The 16842-nt window shown below is 36.2% G+C and overlaps 1 protein-coding gene across 5 annotated transcripts in view; it reads left to right on the forward strand.

The window, feature by feature from the left end:
- CNTN5 (contactin 5) overlaps positions 1-16842 on the forward strand; it is a 678576-nt gene that overhangs the window by 602206 nt on the left and 59528 nt on the right. For all 5 annotated transcript variants that reach the window (XM_037377787.1, XM_037377784.1, XM_037377786.1 and 2 more), the window contains 2 exons: positions 4822-4949; positions 5870-6045. In XM_037377787.1, coding sequence (XP_037233684.1) covers positions 4822-4949; positions 5870-6045 — 304 coding nt within the window. The remainder of the gene's footprint in view (positions 1-4821; positions 4950-5869; positions 6046-16842) is intronic.

Below are 16842 nucleotides of genomic sequence, written 5' to 3' on the forward strand. Positions count from 1 at the left end.
GCTTCCATGGTTTTGTAACAATTCTAAACCTAGTTTACCTGGTTACGTTGTCATTATCAAAACTGACAATATAGAAATGCTAGTTATATGTATTTCCAAACTTGGTGATACTCTAGACAAGAAAACAGGCCTTGCAAGCTAGGCATCCAACAGCTGCACTATTTCAAAGAAAATCATAGTGGAAAAATGTAATATGCACAGATATCAGATACCCTTTGAAATTCACATTCAATTTCCATTTAGCTCTTTTCATTATTAATTTGTTGGGGGTTTTTAGCTTCATAGGCATGCAGCATGTAGTGAAGCTTGTGGTTAATTGATTTTTGAGAGCGCGACGATTTAAGTTCAAAGACCAGTATCACACTTGGTGCTCACCACCAGCATCATTAGCAGACTTTATAACCCTTAATTCTTTAGACCGTCTCTACATTACTCTATGGGCTTGAGTCAGCTACCTCCACACAAACTCCTGCTGACCTTTGAGAGTCCTACAGCGGCATCCTGGTTCACATCTAGACTTCAAAAAGACACACCTAAACCTGCTGCAAAGGTGTAAGTCCTGCAAAGTCCTTTCTTAGGTCTTGTGTCACCTTTATCTGCCCAGTGCAGGTGTCTTGGATACCTTACAGCTATTTCTATATGGGCAGGTAGGATGGATCAATAGAAGCAGCAAAAAATGAATGCTGTCCACACTGCCTACTTCTGAATTTCTCTTCGGAATAGTTCTAGTCCCATTCCACAGACTGGACGTATATTTGTAGCTGAAAAGCAATGCACTCCCAGTTTAGTATCAGTTGAAGTTCATGTGCTCAGACTGTTTCATTTTACAAAGCAAAGCCACAGCAAGTGGGGACAATGGGGAAACTAATTTCCAAGTCATGTGCTTCATATGAAGAGCAGCTGGGATTTTGCCCCTCAAATATCCTTAGGTCATAACAGATATCTGGGGAACTAAGTCAGGATTTGAGGGTGAGATTCAGCTCCAGGTTGAGAAAGCTGATTGTAGATATCTACAATGTGAATTAGGCATCTAAACTTTTTTACTGCTAATAGAGGTTCCAATGACTGCTGACAGGATCCATGAATTAACATGTAAAATAGAAACTCATGTCACATGCAGATACATTAGCTTTGATTTCATAAACAGCCTCTAGAACAAAAGGTTTTCTTTCTTCCTTGGTCATCCTGATAATGCGCCTGAGTTCCAGCTCAATTAGAATTAATCTTTCTGGATACTCAAAATTTTCCTATGTTCCACATTATGTTTCTTCAGCACCTTATGTATTAATACTTCCATAACAAGCTTCAGGTTGGTATCTGATATATTCTAAGGTTGTATTTGCCTTTGCTGCATGGTACCGTTAGCTCAGAGCCACATTCACTGCTTTTCTATGTGTCTGGTGCTCGGAGTCATCAAAGCCCTCCTCTTATATATGCTGATCTTGCTGTGTCAATGAACTGCTTATTTCATCAAATTTCTAGTATCCTTCTTTTTGTATCCTAGTCATTATGAAAAACAAGATATAGTACAAAGAACCATTTCTCTTTCAAAAAAAATATTTTCTCTTCCATTCAACCAGTTTCTTAACCATCTTAAATTTCTGTATGAAACCTTTTTAGCCAGTCATGTGAATTTCACTGTGAAAATCATGCTTGAAACCCATGGAAGGTCGAATATGTATTTAATTTCTCTTAAAAAATAATTTTTATTAAGTATTACCACAATTTAGTCTCATTTAGTGTCCTTTAGTTGAATCTTGTTGAGTTTTATCCCTTCTCCATTTGTTGTCATATCTTGATTATTCTTTCTTAACAATTTCTGCTAAAATCTTTGTTGTTATTGATCTTAAGCCAGCATGCTTATTGACTCTCAGACATCAACACTCATCTCTTTTTCTCCATGTTATTAGACAGATGAAAACTCTTTTCTACAGAGACATTAAGCTCATGTGCCTTTTTTTTCAGAGTCCTTTAATGGACAACAATGGACAACATCTATCTCCTTTATGTGATTACAATGAGGTTTTCTTCTACTTAAATACATTGATCTCTCATCCATCGTTTCTCTATCCATTCATCTGTCATCATCTTTCCCTCAGTTTCTAACAAATTAAAAAATTAGGTTTTCTCCTGAATCATCCTTAGCTCTGCCCCAACCCTATTTCTTCTATCTTTGCTTCCCTTTTATTTATGAAGCTAAAAATTTTTTGCTGTGGTATTTTCTTATTAAAGGATGTAGACATACCAAGCAGGTGGTCTCTCTGTGACTGAAAGATATTGGCAGGGAAGTCTATGAAAGTCTATGTTCCTGCTGTGTGCAGCAAGTGTTATGTGAATAAATAAAGCATTTCAGTTTCCATCATAACCAGCCTCTGGCTTTTTTCCCAAACACCAAAAATGGGAGAACAGATGAATGTTAGGCATTTTAAGGAAAGTATTAATTTCTGAGCCAAATAATTCACCAGTAAATGTGTTAGCAATTCCTTTGATTGAGTGATTACTCTTTTCCTCATGGATTGCAAGAGCTTTTAGCTAAATAGAAATGTAGCTGATAATATGTATAAGATTCATTAGATAATCTTCCACATGCATCTAACTTTCTTTTTCCCTGAGTTCAGAATGAAAAACAGTTTTATATCAGGACTTACGCTGTGTATAAGCTTTTATAATTTGTAAACACTGTAGGAGTGTCCTTTCATTTGTCTGATGTTGACAGTATATTGATGAAAACTATTACTGTTTTACAAAGGCTATTGTCATACTAACGATGCGATATCCTTAGAGCATTGATCACAGAGCATCTTGATAGGAAAACAAAACGTACACCAAGAGGAAAGGAAGGAAGCTTACATCACTGTCAGTTCCTAAAGCAGATTATTTCTTCAAAGGTGTGACATATTATAACAAAAATTCAGGCCTTTTTATTTGTTGGAAAAAAAAAACAAACAACCCCAAAACTCTGATATAGAGGCATTTGCTTAATATAATGGTGTTTTCTATAAAATTACTTTTAGGCAAAAAATGTGACTTAAATACTGATACATGTTTGTTTAGAGCAAGATGGGACATACATCATCAGATTGCTAGGGAATTTGAGAGCTGGTATGTCCTTCCTCTGCCCCATTCACTTTTGAAGCTATTATTTTATTCTGTCTCTCTGCTGAGAGCAGTGAGTGGTTTCACATCTGAAGTGAATAGAAGCACATTATTCACTGGAATGAAATTCTGTTTTCTCCACCACAATGTTTATAAACCTCAGATAATAAGCCACCATTTTTCACAAACACAAACAGAGAAGAGAGGGTGTTATTCTTTTTCCAGGAGAAAGATATATATGCAGTCTTATATTAGTGATTTACTTTGAGCACATTATTTAATCTTAAGCCTTTGGTAAATCACTCCTAGTTTAAATCAAAGGTAACTCAGCTTTGCATTTTAATATGTGCAGCCTAGAAAGGGAGTTTCTTTCCTTTTTTGAATGCTGCAGAGCCCAAACCAGACCTGTTAATCAGGATGATCAAAACACCTTACTCCTGGTTAAATACTTCTCAAGAGCAAACCACAGCACTGTACCCTCTATGATTTCTGATCATATCCTCAACAGGGAACTCCTGGCAGAAGGAGTGATAGTCAGTACATTAACAGATAGAAAGCCCTCTCTAGAAAGGTAGACCTGAAAATTCAACCATCTCTGGGGAAGAGCCACCCACCTACTTTGACTCTTTCTCTAACACAGAGAGAGGTCATGTCTCACTTTCAAAATACAGAAGGAAGCTCTTTTTCATATCCTCCTAAAGTTCTGTGTAATACCTGAAAGCACTTGCTGAGGATTATCTGCTTTCAGTGTCCATTTGTGCTGGAAGGCCACCAACCTACATCTACCAAGTCCTTTGAGAGAGCCATATCCACTACCCAAGCTGGGAAAGGATATACAACATCTGCAAGCATGGCTTAAATGCCATGTAAGAGTTGCCATGTTCCTTTTAGGCTTGTAGTTCTTCTCTGATAGAAAAGCAGCAACAATTATTTACAGCTCTTCCAGGGCTGCAGCTTTAACACATAATAAATTCAGGGGCGTTGTCATTTCAGAACAGAAAAAATGTGTTAATTTTCACCTCTATGTATCTTCATGGACTTTGTGATTAATACTGTGTTAGCAAAGGCAAAATCTGAAACTCCTAAATGTAAATGGTTGAACAACATTTCTCATGAGTATACTTCAGTGCTGTTACTTACTTAGAGATGTAGTGAAGCTGCAATCATACAAGTCAAGGGAAAAAAAAAAGCTGAAATACAAGAAAGCAGAGATTATTTAAGTCCCAATGCTACACTGTGTAGTGATGCCATAAATCATATTTTGACCAGACACAATTAATTTTATGTTTTTTCTAGTCCTCTTTTACATTTTACTTCCCATTCCTCTTAGATTTGATTTTTAAGGTCATTTTTTCTAAATGGATTAGCCAGTGCTTGATATTGAAATGTGATTTGACAATAATATAGCAGTGAAACTTTAAAGACAAATTATGAACAATCACCTTTTTTAATTCTTACAAAAGGTTCATTAAAATTCACCACTGATAAGTGTCAAAGGATACTAATCCACTAATGCTTCCCTGAAACTTTTTGAATAAAGAAAGGAGGAGTAAAATGGATTTATTACAACCTTTCTGAAACAGAATTCAATTATCATCTTCCTCATCCCTTGCTACAGAGGCAGCAGTCTTTAATCCTATTTATTAGCTCTAAAAGTTGTCATCATAAAATCTGGCTGCTAGGACAGGAGATATATTTATATATTTATGTATTTATCTTTTTCAGGATAACTATTCTTCCACATGGGAGCCTGCGAATCCTGAATGCTTCCAAATCGGATGAAGGAAGGTACTTATGCCAAAGCGTAAATGTATTTGGATCTGCAGAAATCATTGCATCGGTATCTGTTAAAGGTATGAAAAAATACTTTGATGATAATGATGATTTCTCCTTACTAATATCTCATTATTGCTTAGAATCCCCAGCCAGTCACACAATAACATTGAACAGGCTGAATAAAAAAGCTTTTCCAACAAGCTGGGGAGGTAACCTCCCTCTGATCAAGTATTGCATTCCTGCATCAGACTGTATACTCCAGTGGTCATGTCACAGGTGTATGTCAAAAGAATCGGTATACATATATAATCACTCAGATTATAAATAGTACATAAGTAAAAGAATCAACATCCCTTTTAACATGTTTTAACTTTAGGAACTCAGTTACACCTACCTCTTTCTGCATGAGAACGAAGTTTAGGATTAAGGTAATAACCATCAATACAAAATCTAATGAAAGATGTCTCCTTATAGCAGTAATAATAATCAAATGACTGAGTTGTAATTAATTTCTACACCACATTTTTTTCACTTTTCAGCTAAATTCTCATATGATTGTGGTTTCTGTTTCAAGGTGTTTAAGTCTTTTGACTTCTTCCTATATTTAGTATGCCTGGAAACATCCTTTTTCATTGTCAGTGACAAAACTGAGATTTTCATGCAATCACAAGATTTCAGGTGCTGCAGCCTTAAAAAAAATAATAATAATTTACATGTTTTTCTAAGACTAATAAAACTAATTAAACCTTCTCAGAAGTCCTATAGATTGTTGCTTTGGTTCCTGCCTTATTGCTTCCATAGAACTGGCAGTACCTTCTGTTCACCACTGTCATGTCTTCGTGTGCATTATGAATATATTTCAGTATTTCACCCTATGTATTTGAAACGAACAGTAAATACAAGCTGAGTAGACTAATCAGCACTTGAACATACTATTTTAGCCTTCCACTATAACTAAACTTCCATTGAAATGTTCCTAACCCTTCTATATTTCAAGAACCTACAAGAATAGAGCTGACTCCCAAGAAGATAGAGTTAACGGTTGGAGAAAGCATTGTCCTCAGTTGCAAAGCACTTCATGACAGCACACTCGATGTCACTTTCTATTGGACTCTCAATGGGCAGCCAATTGACTTTGACAAAGAAGGTGGACACTTTGAAAGCATCAAGGCAGTAAGTGACCATGTGTTTGTCATCTGTGTCCTGTGAACTGATAAAAATTTGCATGCTTTTACATGTCTCCCATTTACCAAGTTCTGACAAAATTGAAAGATGACTAGTTTCACTAATGTTAGAAAGAAATGTTACCTAGGGGACATGCAAATTGCAGGTCACTAGAATAACTTCAAGCAGTTTTAATCAAAAAGATATTAAATGTAAACTTATACATCTCGTTATTAATGAGGCATCTGATGATCTTTGTGAGGGAACAAAAAGTAGTTGAAATCAAATCCTCCTTAAATTCTTCTGTTCATTTTAATATAGAAAAGATGCTGCTAAGCATTGATGTCTTTCTCACAGATAACACGGCTGTTGGAATGCCCTCACCTCCTAGTGCTTTTACTTGCCTAGCATATATTTTAATATCTGAATGAATAGCAAGGAGTATACTTTATTTTCCAACTCCGCTGCATGAGGTAGATTCTAGCTGTGCAACCGTTATTTAAGTCAATAAGAATCATATGGATAAAATATGCATACCAATTTAAAATATTACCCCTTGATTCAAAAACAATTTAGTATGATCAAACAGTATGATAAAGTAATTCAAACCTTTCCCATGTAAAATGGTTTGAACTTTTCGTAGTAGCAGGAAATCTCTAAATGTTAAGAAGTTTGGAAATAGAATCTGCAGTCATTTTACTCGATCTTCCCACTAATGAAATGTAAATCAAATGTCCATGCTATGTTAACAGAGAAAAATGAAACTCACAAAGGTCAGAAAATTTTAAAAGTTAATGTATGTAATTTGAGAACAATGTAGTGAAGTTAACTTTGCATTAAAAATCTTGTCAGCTGCAATCAATTTAGTCTTCTGCTTGCCTTTATGAAAGTCACACTATATTCACTTTGTGGTGTGGTGTTTGGGGTTATTTTAAATGGTTTACTTCAATAAGCTTTTTACTTGAAAAGCATTAGTAATGTCCATCCTAGTGTGAAGGTTCTTAGCATACTTATCTTCATCTGAGGGAGTCCAATACTCAAAATCCAGCACTAAATATACAGGAAGAAAAACTATCATTCTTTTTTTTTTAACTTGCAGGTTAAACTTTCTTTGATTCAAGAAAACCTCCTATGATTACAAATTAACTTCAAGTAATTTCCAAAAACTTGAAATCTAAAATGTGTTACATGGTTCCTTCAGTGTATTTCAGCATCTTCTGTGCTGAAGGGAATTTTCAATCACTGGGAAAAATCCTCAGGCTAGGAAATTTTCAAAGTCATTTCACCTTTCAAAGTAAAGCTAATTTAATGTAATTTCATTTGGTTTATGAAAACAGGATTTTGTAGATCATTCATCAGTAATTCTTCACTAATTTCATTTCTACCAGAGAAAGCCCTCAAATTGGTAGAAGTGAGATTCATTCAAACTGAGAACCTGGTAGATGACACACTGGGACTACTTTCAGACAAATATACATGCAAAACTCACTGAAATTACTGATTCCTTTCATTGTCCTGACATAACAAAAATCTTTCCAAAACCTGGTAGATTAACCAGCTATTTTAGTACAAGTTTATGACTTCCTTCACACTGTGATGCTACTCAGTCACTGCTACTTTACTAAGTAAAAATAGTACTAATCGCTCATAATGGAGTCAGTAATGTCTAGATGACTAAGTGTATTAAAAACCCATTTTTATTAAGTTAAAATCTGTCACCTTTCTTTTCAGAGGCATGCAAGCAATTTTTTTCTCCTAAAACATACTTTTTTGCAACAGCAAACTTAACCTGATGAGAAACAAACAAACAAAAAAAAAATTAATCAAGCTGACAAGAACGTATTGTACATTTTGCAAAAGACTGCAAAATCAGATCCTACCTTGTTACTGTTAAACCAGTGTTGAAATAGTGAAATACTATGAAACTATAAAGAAATACCAAAATGAAGCATCAGACCCTGGTATTTTTAGACTAGCTTCATTTGCCTTTACAAGATTGCTCACACAAGAGATGGTCAAGCTATACTTCATTTAGTTGCCTTCCTAACTCATTTCAATGTCAAGATTATTTTTTTTTTTCTGGCTTTCACTATAAAGAGAGAACAGAAAGGCTTGGATCAACTAGAACAGGGCTGAAAATATTATTAACATGTTACAGGCAGGATGGGGAGGGGGACACTCCTTTTCAGAACAGAGGTAACAAAACATGACCCTTTTAGAACATGAATTTTTGTGAATGCAGTTGGAAACAAAATATGACACAACCTTCTCCCTCTTTGAAAGCAGTAGTTACAATATATGTAATGTCCCTTCCCCAAAAGGCATTTCTTGACTTTTTGCATTGTCCCAGAATGAAGATTAATTAGTTGAGAGATGAAAAAGTCAAAAATAGTGATTGTGGTAATACCACAATTTTTTGTATGGTTTGACACAAAGCCTCATAATTCCATAATTACCCATAATTCCCATAACTACTCATTTGTGGAATGTTGTCAATTGTATCTCATTATCATTTCTGTTGACCACATAAGCATGTGAAATTAATCACAAGGATGAAAATGTATTTCTTGTGTTTCTTTGCTAAAATCTAAAGCGTGACAGGTACTAGGGGAAAGCAAGAGAAAATAAAACTCTTCTGTTTCTTCTGCCATGTAATCTCCTTTAACCTATCCACTGTCAAAGGAGTGATACACAATGTGATAAAGACACAAATTTAAGGGTGCAGAAAAACGGAACTTAAAGTAAACTTGAGATCTGACCGAATTCCATCTATATCCCTTATTTTGCATTTCAAAATGAAATATTTTTTAATTGTGTGAGTTGATCCTGAACAAAATGCTTTTTAATACAGTACATTTAAGAAAAATATCCTTTGTGCACATGAAGATACAGAATTATACACGCAGTTTGTTCTGCATGCACTGATAATTCATCAGACAAAGAAATGTTCAGGTTTGTTTGGGTTTTGTTTATTTGTTTGAAAGCCTGACAAATTGAACATTATTTGAATGGGTTTTGTTAATAATAAAACCATTGTCAGCCTCTCACCACTGGTTGCATACCTCATACTTTCACTGTGGCAGACCCGGGTGTTAAGTATGATGAACATTCTGATGCTTAAAACAGTGTTATAAAAGCTACCACCAAAGTAACATTTGTTTGGGCTGTAGATAAATTTTGACTTGATAAAATTGCATGCTCCATAGCAATTAAAATTAAAAGGAAAAGGAAAAGCTTGTCTTAGTAATATATATTGCTTTGCTTGTTTTTGAATTTTATCTGTAGCTTTTATACCCAAAAAAAAAGTGTTATCACTTTTCATACTGAGAACTAATTTTTTTACAAATTGAAGCCATTTTTGCTGTTATTTACTGAGCTATCAAGGATTTAGTACCTGTAGCAATTTAGATACTTCAGGGACTTGCCTGGCAAGAGACTAATTGTGATAAGGTTGTCAAGTGTAACAAAGCTGTGCATGAAGGGAATCTTAAGGAAAAGAGACCAAACTCTACTGGAGTGACAGCTGCAGACTGCATTCCAGGAAAGGAAAAGTTCCCAAATGTTGTGCATACACTTAGTAGCAGAACCTTTGGCATTAGAAAAGTCTTACTATGTCTACCAAAAGACTCAATAACACTAGGTTTTGTGAGGGGCAACCAGTGTAACTAATAGAAACAGCTTTGCATGGAAGTCTGAGTTGCCAAAATTTCTTTCTAGCAACACCAGTGAGCACTTGTGCACAAAAAAAAAATAGACTTGCTTATTTTTATTAGGGTAGCTTTGATTTGCTGTGCTTTGCGTCAAATCCAGAAATCTTGTTCAAAGTCTATTCAGAATTTTCTAAGATCTAAGATCTCCTTAATTTTGTCCTACAGGTATCCCTTTTCTAGCTGATTTTACAAGTAGATTTTCATCCAGCTATCAATATTCCAGCTTTGTGTTTGAAAGACAATATTGTTTTTATGGCAGCCAAGGAAAATGATTTATTGTGGTTATCCACAGACTGGTAAGCAGCAGCATTGCTCTTAGTGACCCTCACCTTGACCTTCACGAGTACATTACAGACGCAGGAAAGTGACTTAGTCTCAATATCTTCTTGGTCTTTGATCTTAACTGAAACTGCCACCATGGGAAGCAATAAACACAACCTGTCATGTTCTATTTTACAGTGGTCAGTTGTTCACATGGAAGTGAATTGAAATCTATGGTTTCATTTAGAAAAGGCCAGTAAATACAGACTGGACAATTCATTAACTACTGTCTAGCACTGGAGACTTCAATCTGATAACCTAAAACCTGTGAGAGATCATAACTTTGCACCTTTCCTTACATTTTCAAGTGTCTCCTTTATTTGTTTTAGTAATTTAATCATATGTTAGAAGTTAAGATTAAATAGGTAGCACTGAGTTCTATACTACATAAAATCAACTATAACAGCAAGCTGCTAATATTAATATATTTCCTTTTTATTGCACATTAAACCAAACAAGGCTAATTAAATAAGAGTTTTATCTAACACCCTCCCTCCTTTCCATACTGAGAACAGCAATAGTTGTCAAAGGTCTTCCAGAAGAGATGTGTTCTATGCACAGAGTTTTTCTGTACAGGGTAATGCTGCTGTATCAACCTCCTTGAGATCAATTTGTTTCACTATTTATCACAATACTTTCCCACTGATGGAAGAGGCTGAACACAGCCATTACTGTCAACTCAAATCTCCAGACATTTCAGCCCTGTGCTCATTACCAGATTTTGCCCATTTGTCATGCCACAGCCATTAAATACTTGAGTGATCAGAAGCAGTTTCAAAATTAAAAAAAAAAAATGTTGTCAACTGGTAACATAAATGTCTCGTAAACTAAGGAGGATGCAAAATGGAACAGCGATTTCTGGTCAAAAAAATTTTGAAATGTGTCTTTTATGACTGCTAAATACAACCCAAAATCTGAACACAATGATGACTATGGTCTAATAATGCATTTTACCATGCATTGCTTCCAGGATACAAACAGTCCCAGGGAACTGACTCAATTTATAGATAACACCCGCATGCTGCATTAGAACGGTATACTCCAAACTTTTCCTAGAATTAAACAAGTACGTAAACCGGTATGCCCAAGTGCTGTGGCTTTGGCTATGAGCAGAGAGTAAAAGACAGAGGCGAAAAGTAGCCTCTCTTCTATTTAATTTTACTGTAGAGGAGGGAGATAACTGAGCATTTTGGAAAATGCCAGTCTCTGAACATTCCTGAATACCAATCACTATTAAAAACTGACTGTAATAGAAGAGTAATGAAATACAGTCAGATAGTTTTTACACTAGTTTATTCTATCAAGGTATTTTGTACCTTTCCTTGTTTACAAGAAACATTCTAAAGAGAAAACTCTTGGAGTAAATAAAAGACATTTAATTAATGCATTCTTTCCCCCATTTACTTGCAGCTGATGGATCGTTTAACTGCTCGGCACAGTTTTAATCCGGGTTATAACAGCACAACTGATTGTTTGAACACCTGATCAATACCCGCCGCCTTAATGCTAAGTCCTTCCATTTGCAGCACTGCTGCCCATTTTTCACTTGCAGCTCTGCAGCCTCTCTCCCAGGCTGCTGTGGCAGTGTTTTCCAGAGCCTTCCTGGCAGTATTCTTGCATTGCAGTTCCTATGCTGCAGATCTTCTGGCTTTGTTCTCATGGCCTTGCACTTGCAAACCCCAGCCACATTGTCATGGTGGGGTCTCATAGGAAGAAGCTCCCACTGGCCTGAAACTCACACCTCCTTCCTGCCCCCTTTCTTTGTCTCTTGTTTTGTAAACTCAACCACAGTGTGCAGCAAAGTACATAATGGTCATGTAAATACTTCATAAATGTTATCCAACAATGCACATGCTAAGAAGCTTAACAATCAATCACTGTGCTACAACTACTCTTAATTAACATATTCCAATCAACATTAACATATAGCAAGTTTAAGTAGGTCCCAAAGAAAAGATCACAGCACTAGAGGGGAAAAAAAGGCAAAAAATAATCCTTCTCATCTCCACCTAGTGCACTGGAGAGAGCCCCAAGAGGAGAATACTTTTTCTGGCCAGGCACCAAGAAGAGTTTTCCATTTTCCTTTTCTCTCTCTCTCCTCATAGACTTTTATTTCTCACCTATGTAGCTTTCTTTGCTAGAGCTGATGTGTGCCATCATCTACAGACCCTGCTAGTAAATCTCTGATCACGTAAGGCTGTCACAACATTCTTTGTGCTGCACACTAATGAAATCCCAATCACATGTCTGCTCTCCATGATTCCTTTTGTGATGTCTTCTCAAAAGGAGACAGTTATCCCAGATGAGTTTTGCTTTCGTTTCTATCATCTTCACGCATCACTATCACCACCCTTCCACTCAAATCATATATGTAGCTCCATGCTCTTCTTTTTCCTCTTTCTGCATCTGTAAACAGGAGCACAGGTACCCCATATTATTTGGTCTTGTCTTGCTTTTTTCTCCTCCTAATAATAACTCAGATGCAGAACACGAATTTACCAACATGAGTATAGTGGGTCTCTCTGTCCTGAAGCTTGCCATTTCATATACCATCTTTTTTTCTCATTCCTTCTCATTTTCAATACTTTTTCTATGTTTTCTTTAATCCCTAGATTTCACAAATCTATCCCGGTACATTACATGCTACCTGACATCTGATATTCATTTAACTTCATCCCTTCCTCTGCCTTCTCTCCATAAAATTAATCAAACTCATTGGCAACAATTCAAGCTGCACTTTAAACTCCTCCCTATCCAACTCCCAATTCTCTCTGGCATCCACTTCCAGTCACCAGTGCTCACCCAAAACAATCGTTCTCATTATTCTTGCTTTCTCCATACAAACTGCTCAAAAATACTGGCACTGGAAGGGTCCACACATCCCCTGGACAACTCATGGATTCACAAACCTGAAAAACATCTTTTTTACTTCTTAAAGATGGGGAAAATCCAACTTGTGTATTATCAGGTATCCCTCAGTCAGCCTGCATCAGGCTGGATACTACTATACCACCATTATTATACTACCACATGCCATTAATCACAACAAAACTAATCACATTATTTTCATCTTCTTTGTTCCAAATGTGCTTATATGATTAAAAGACAGAACTCAGAATATAATCTTCCATTATGACTATATCAACAGAGAAATCTGCTGCTTTTTAACAGATTAAATATTTGCAATTTGTAAATATCATAAGCAGTGAACAGGCAAGTGGTTGGTATGTTCAAAGCTGACAATTTGCATGAAATGGCACTTAAATTGTCCTAAATGTATTATGAACAGAAGTTGGCTTGAAGTCAACAATCCTTCATAATGCACATATAAATTGTCAGCATAATTTAAAAGAGCTTTATTGTATTGCTATTTTTCACTTACTGTTGATGGTACAAAGCAAACATTGCCATGAAGTTATTCTGTAAGGTCATTAGTTTGCTTCAGATAAATTCACCAAAAATAGACTCCATTGCTAATCAAATATGTCAAATAATCAAGGTTCAACTGGGAAGTAATTTTCTTATTATTTAATCTGACTGAATTTCATTAATTAAGGCTCTTTTTCTGCATCAAATAATGTATGAGTGAGGAATTAAACGAATATGTGTTATCTGTAAAAACACCCATGTATTTTAAGTAATCATTTAAGCTGAACAAGAGAGCATTAACAGTGCAGGTCATTCTTGTTTAGGATTACGTCTCAGTCCCATTTAATTATAGACCATTGTTTTACTGTTTTCAATTTATACAGAATATCAGCTTACAAAATATTTAGGTGCTTTTTAAGTTTTTGTACCTCCCAAGAATTCTCTTCTGTATAGAAACCACTTTGTAGAAAGCATCTTCACCTCTCACTGTCAAGCGATTTAGATGACAGCAAGCAAGCCTCAGTAAACCCCTGTAGGCACAGTAAAGAAGTGACTGAAACACCCCTTAGGCTTTCATCATAAAAGTATTTTTGCAATGGCAGTCAGTGTTTGCCTGGTCTTTTTTTGCCATTGATTTAAGCTTTTGTGGAACCATGATCATTTATAATAGTCTCACTACCCCTTTTAGACATGCTCTTCCCACGCAGAGAGACAATTTTCACCGCATGTTGTCCAGGCTGAGTTCCCAGCCTGAATCCTCGGCACAATGACAGGCAGCCTTTCTAGAACCCAGGCCTTTGCATGCAGAGGGTGAGAGCTGTGAGTCGCCACAGCATCTCTATTGACTACCCAGTATTTTGAACTTCCTTGTCTTTTTGTCCCTCTTTCCAAGATAAATCAGAGCTGTGTTCACAGGACTGCAGTTGAAGTGTGGAAGGGAAGTATGACGATCAATGTGGAAAATGAGCAGCATTCGAAACAAGATTAAGTGAAAGCTAGGATTGGTATGATGACAAGAGAAAGATTCAGGGTTTCTAGGTTTCATATCTATTTTACACATGTGATTCTGTAGTTTGAACATATAACTGTGTAATAAGCAAAACAACATTTAATTCTTCCATGGAGGAGGCAGAGGGAAGTAAGCAGAGACTTACTAAAGGTTCAGAACGTGTACTATAGCATAACTGTGAGCTCCGTTTCAAATGCAGGCAGATAAAGATTGTTCTTGTGCAAAGCCTTCAAAAGAAAAGGTTGGATACTGAATGAACGGCCTTGGTTTAGAGATAAAAACTCAGCAAATGAATGGACAGATTAACAGGGAGGTTTCCTAGCAACTGACTCACAATAATGAACTCACTCTCCCAGAAAGAGTAATACTCTTCACTTGAAGAACCAGATGTAAAGGTTAGTTTACTGTGAAGCAACTCGCAAACTCTTAGGATTTATGAAGTGGAAAGGAAAAAATCCACACCCAGCTTCCTCTCTGTAGGGATGTAGGATGGCTGAAGAAGTGCTAATTCACCAACAGTAATTCCTCTGCAAGTTGGCTTCCCCCCTTCCACTGTAAATTCCCAGCATTAGGGCAATGGGTGCAAAAGGCAAATCCAACAAGGTGATCCATGTTGAGCAAAGTATGCATATTCCATGCTTCTTGGAGCCTTTTCAAGTTTGGGGAAGTATCTCCACATCAAAAGCAAATGCTATGTATAGGTGGCACCAATTCTTGTAAAAAATTACTTCACACAAGACCTTACAGGTATAGCTAATTAGATACATTGCAGGCACAGCTATGACCTCAGATAACATGCCACACTGCAGCAGAGAGAGCAATAGATTGACACAGCACTAAGCACTGGAGCTTCCCAGAACCTGATGAATAGGATACTCAGGAGCATAATACGAATTATACAATAATTTGTTTTCCTAGAGAAAACATTTCCTAGAGAGATGGCATTGATAGCTGTATTATTATTTATTTACTGCTTAATGAAGACCAGGATTGTGTTGAGTGTTACAGTAGGTCCATGGCTGATGCTGGCCTTGAAGGTTACATTTAGCTTTCCTTAAAATAATTAGAAGTTGGCTGTTAAACCTATCTGTTTTATTTTGGGGGTTTTCTTAAGCCTTGGCTTAGGTAAAGTACAAGATATATTCCACACAGTAGAGGTTTATACTGAACAAATATAAATGATTTTGATATTTGGCTAAATGGGTAATATATGATATTCGGAACACCAAGGAATATAGATTTTTCTAACAAAATGCTACTTTGAAATAGTGCACTTATTGCAAAATATGTCTTTTCACTGGAAAACATAAAATTAGTGGAATAAAAAGGAGCTTTTAAAAATGTACACTTAATAAAATCAAAATTTAGATGTAGACAAAAAAATTTAAACACTAACCATTTCAGCTTTGAATAATATTGGGACCACATGGTTGCTGATAGACCAGGCTGTTCTAACTCATGTTGGTCCAGGTGAGAGATCTTTCTACACTGTTTGCATCCAGGTCATCAGTTTTTGTCTTCCCCAGAGGGGAGAGTATGTGTCTGCTTTTGTTGAAGCATTACATTTTTTGCACTGAGAGAAGACTAAAAGCATAAGACAAAGTTTCTGACCTTAGATCTTTTCTTAATGGAGTCTCTGCTGCATTCCTGCTTAGCAGTTTTTTTAAAGCTGCATTGTAATCACTCAAATTTAAGCAGCAGCTGCAATGACAGGGTGCAGAGACTTTTTTAAGATTCGGAAAGCCAGTGCATCAGTTTAAACACACACACACTGGCTTTGTTGTGATCTTGAACCTCTCATTACGAGATAAACTGATCAACAAAATAATCTGTCTTCCAAGACTTGGAAGAGTCTGTAAAATTCATAAAGACCACTTTATAAATACCACTGAACAGCAAATGATATGGTATTTTTAAAGGTCCTGTTCAAACATAGCTCCTGCCTATCTGAATGGAAGCGAAAATGTCCATTATTTCCCATGCTCAAAAATCTAATGTCTGAGCATATATCCATCTGTATAAACACAATGAGTTTAATTTCATTCCACTCACACATCCTAAGCAATGCTGGCTGCACATCCTGTTAAGCTGTAATAAATGTGTTTCATGGGGATCTATTGTACTGCACTGCTCTCCACTTACAGCAATGATTCTTTCAATTGCTGCTTGTCTGCCCAGTTATGCAGGTGTGCAGATGAAATACTTATATTTTTCCTGATAAGAATATTAGGATTCACGCATTCATGAACCCTATAGAAACTGGAGTGACAGCCAAGATTTTTAAAAGCTCCTGAGCAATGAAACCACCGTTGCTATCCATTATGCATTTCCTCCCACTTAACAACAAAACACACATTAAATGTAAATTACCCTCAAAAGGGGACAAATGTGGACTGA

Source organism: Falco rusticolus, chromosome 2 (genome assembly GCF_015220075.1).
Source record: "Falco rusticolus isolate bFalRus1 chromosome 2, bFalRus1.pri, whole genome shotgun sequence".
NCBI lineage: Eukaryota > Metazoa > Chordata > Aves > Falconiformes > Falconidae > Falco > Falco rusticolus.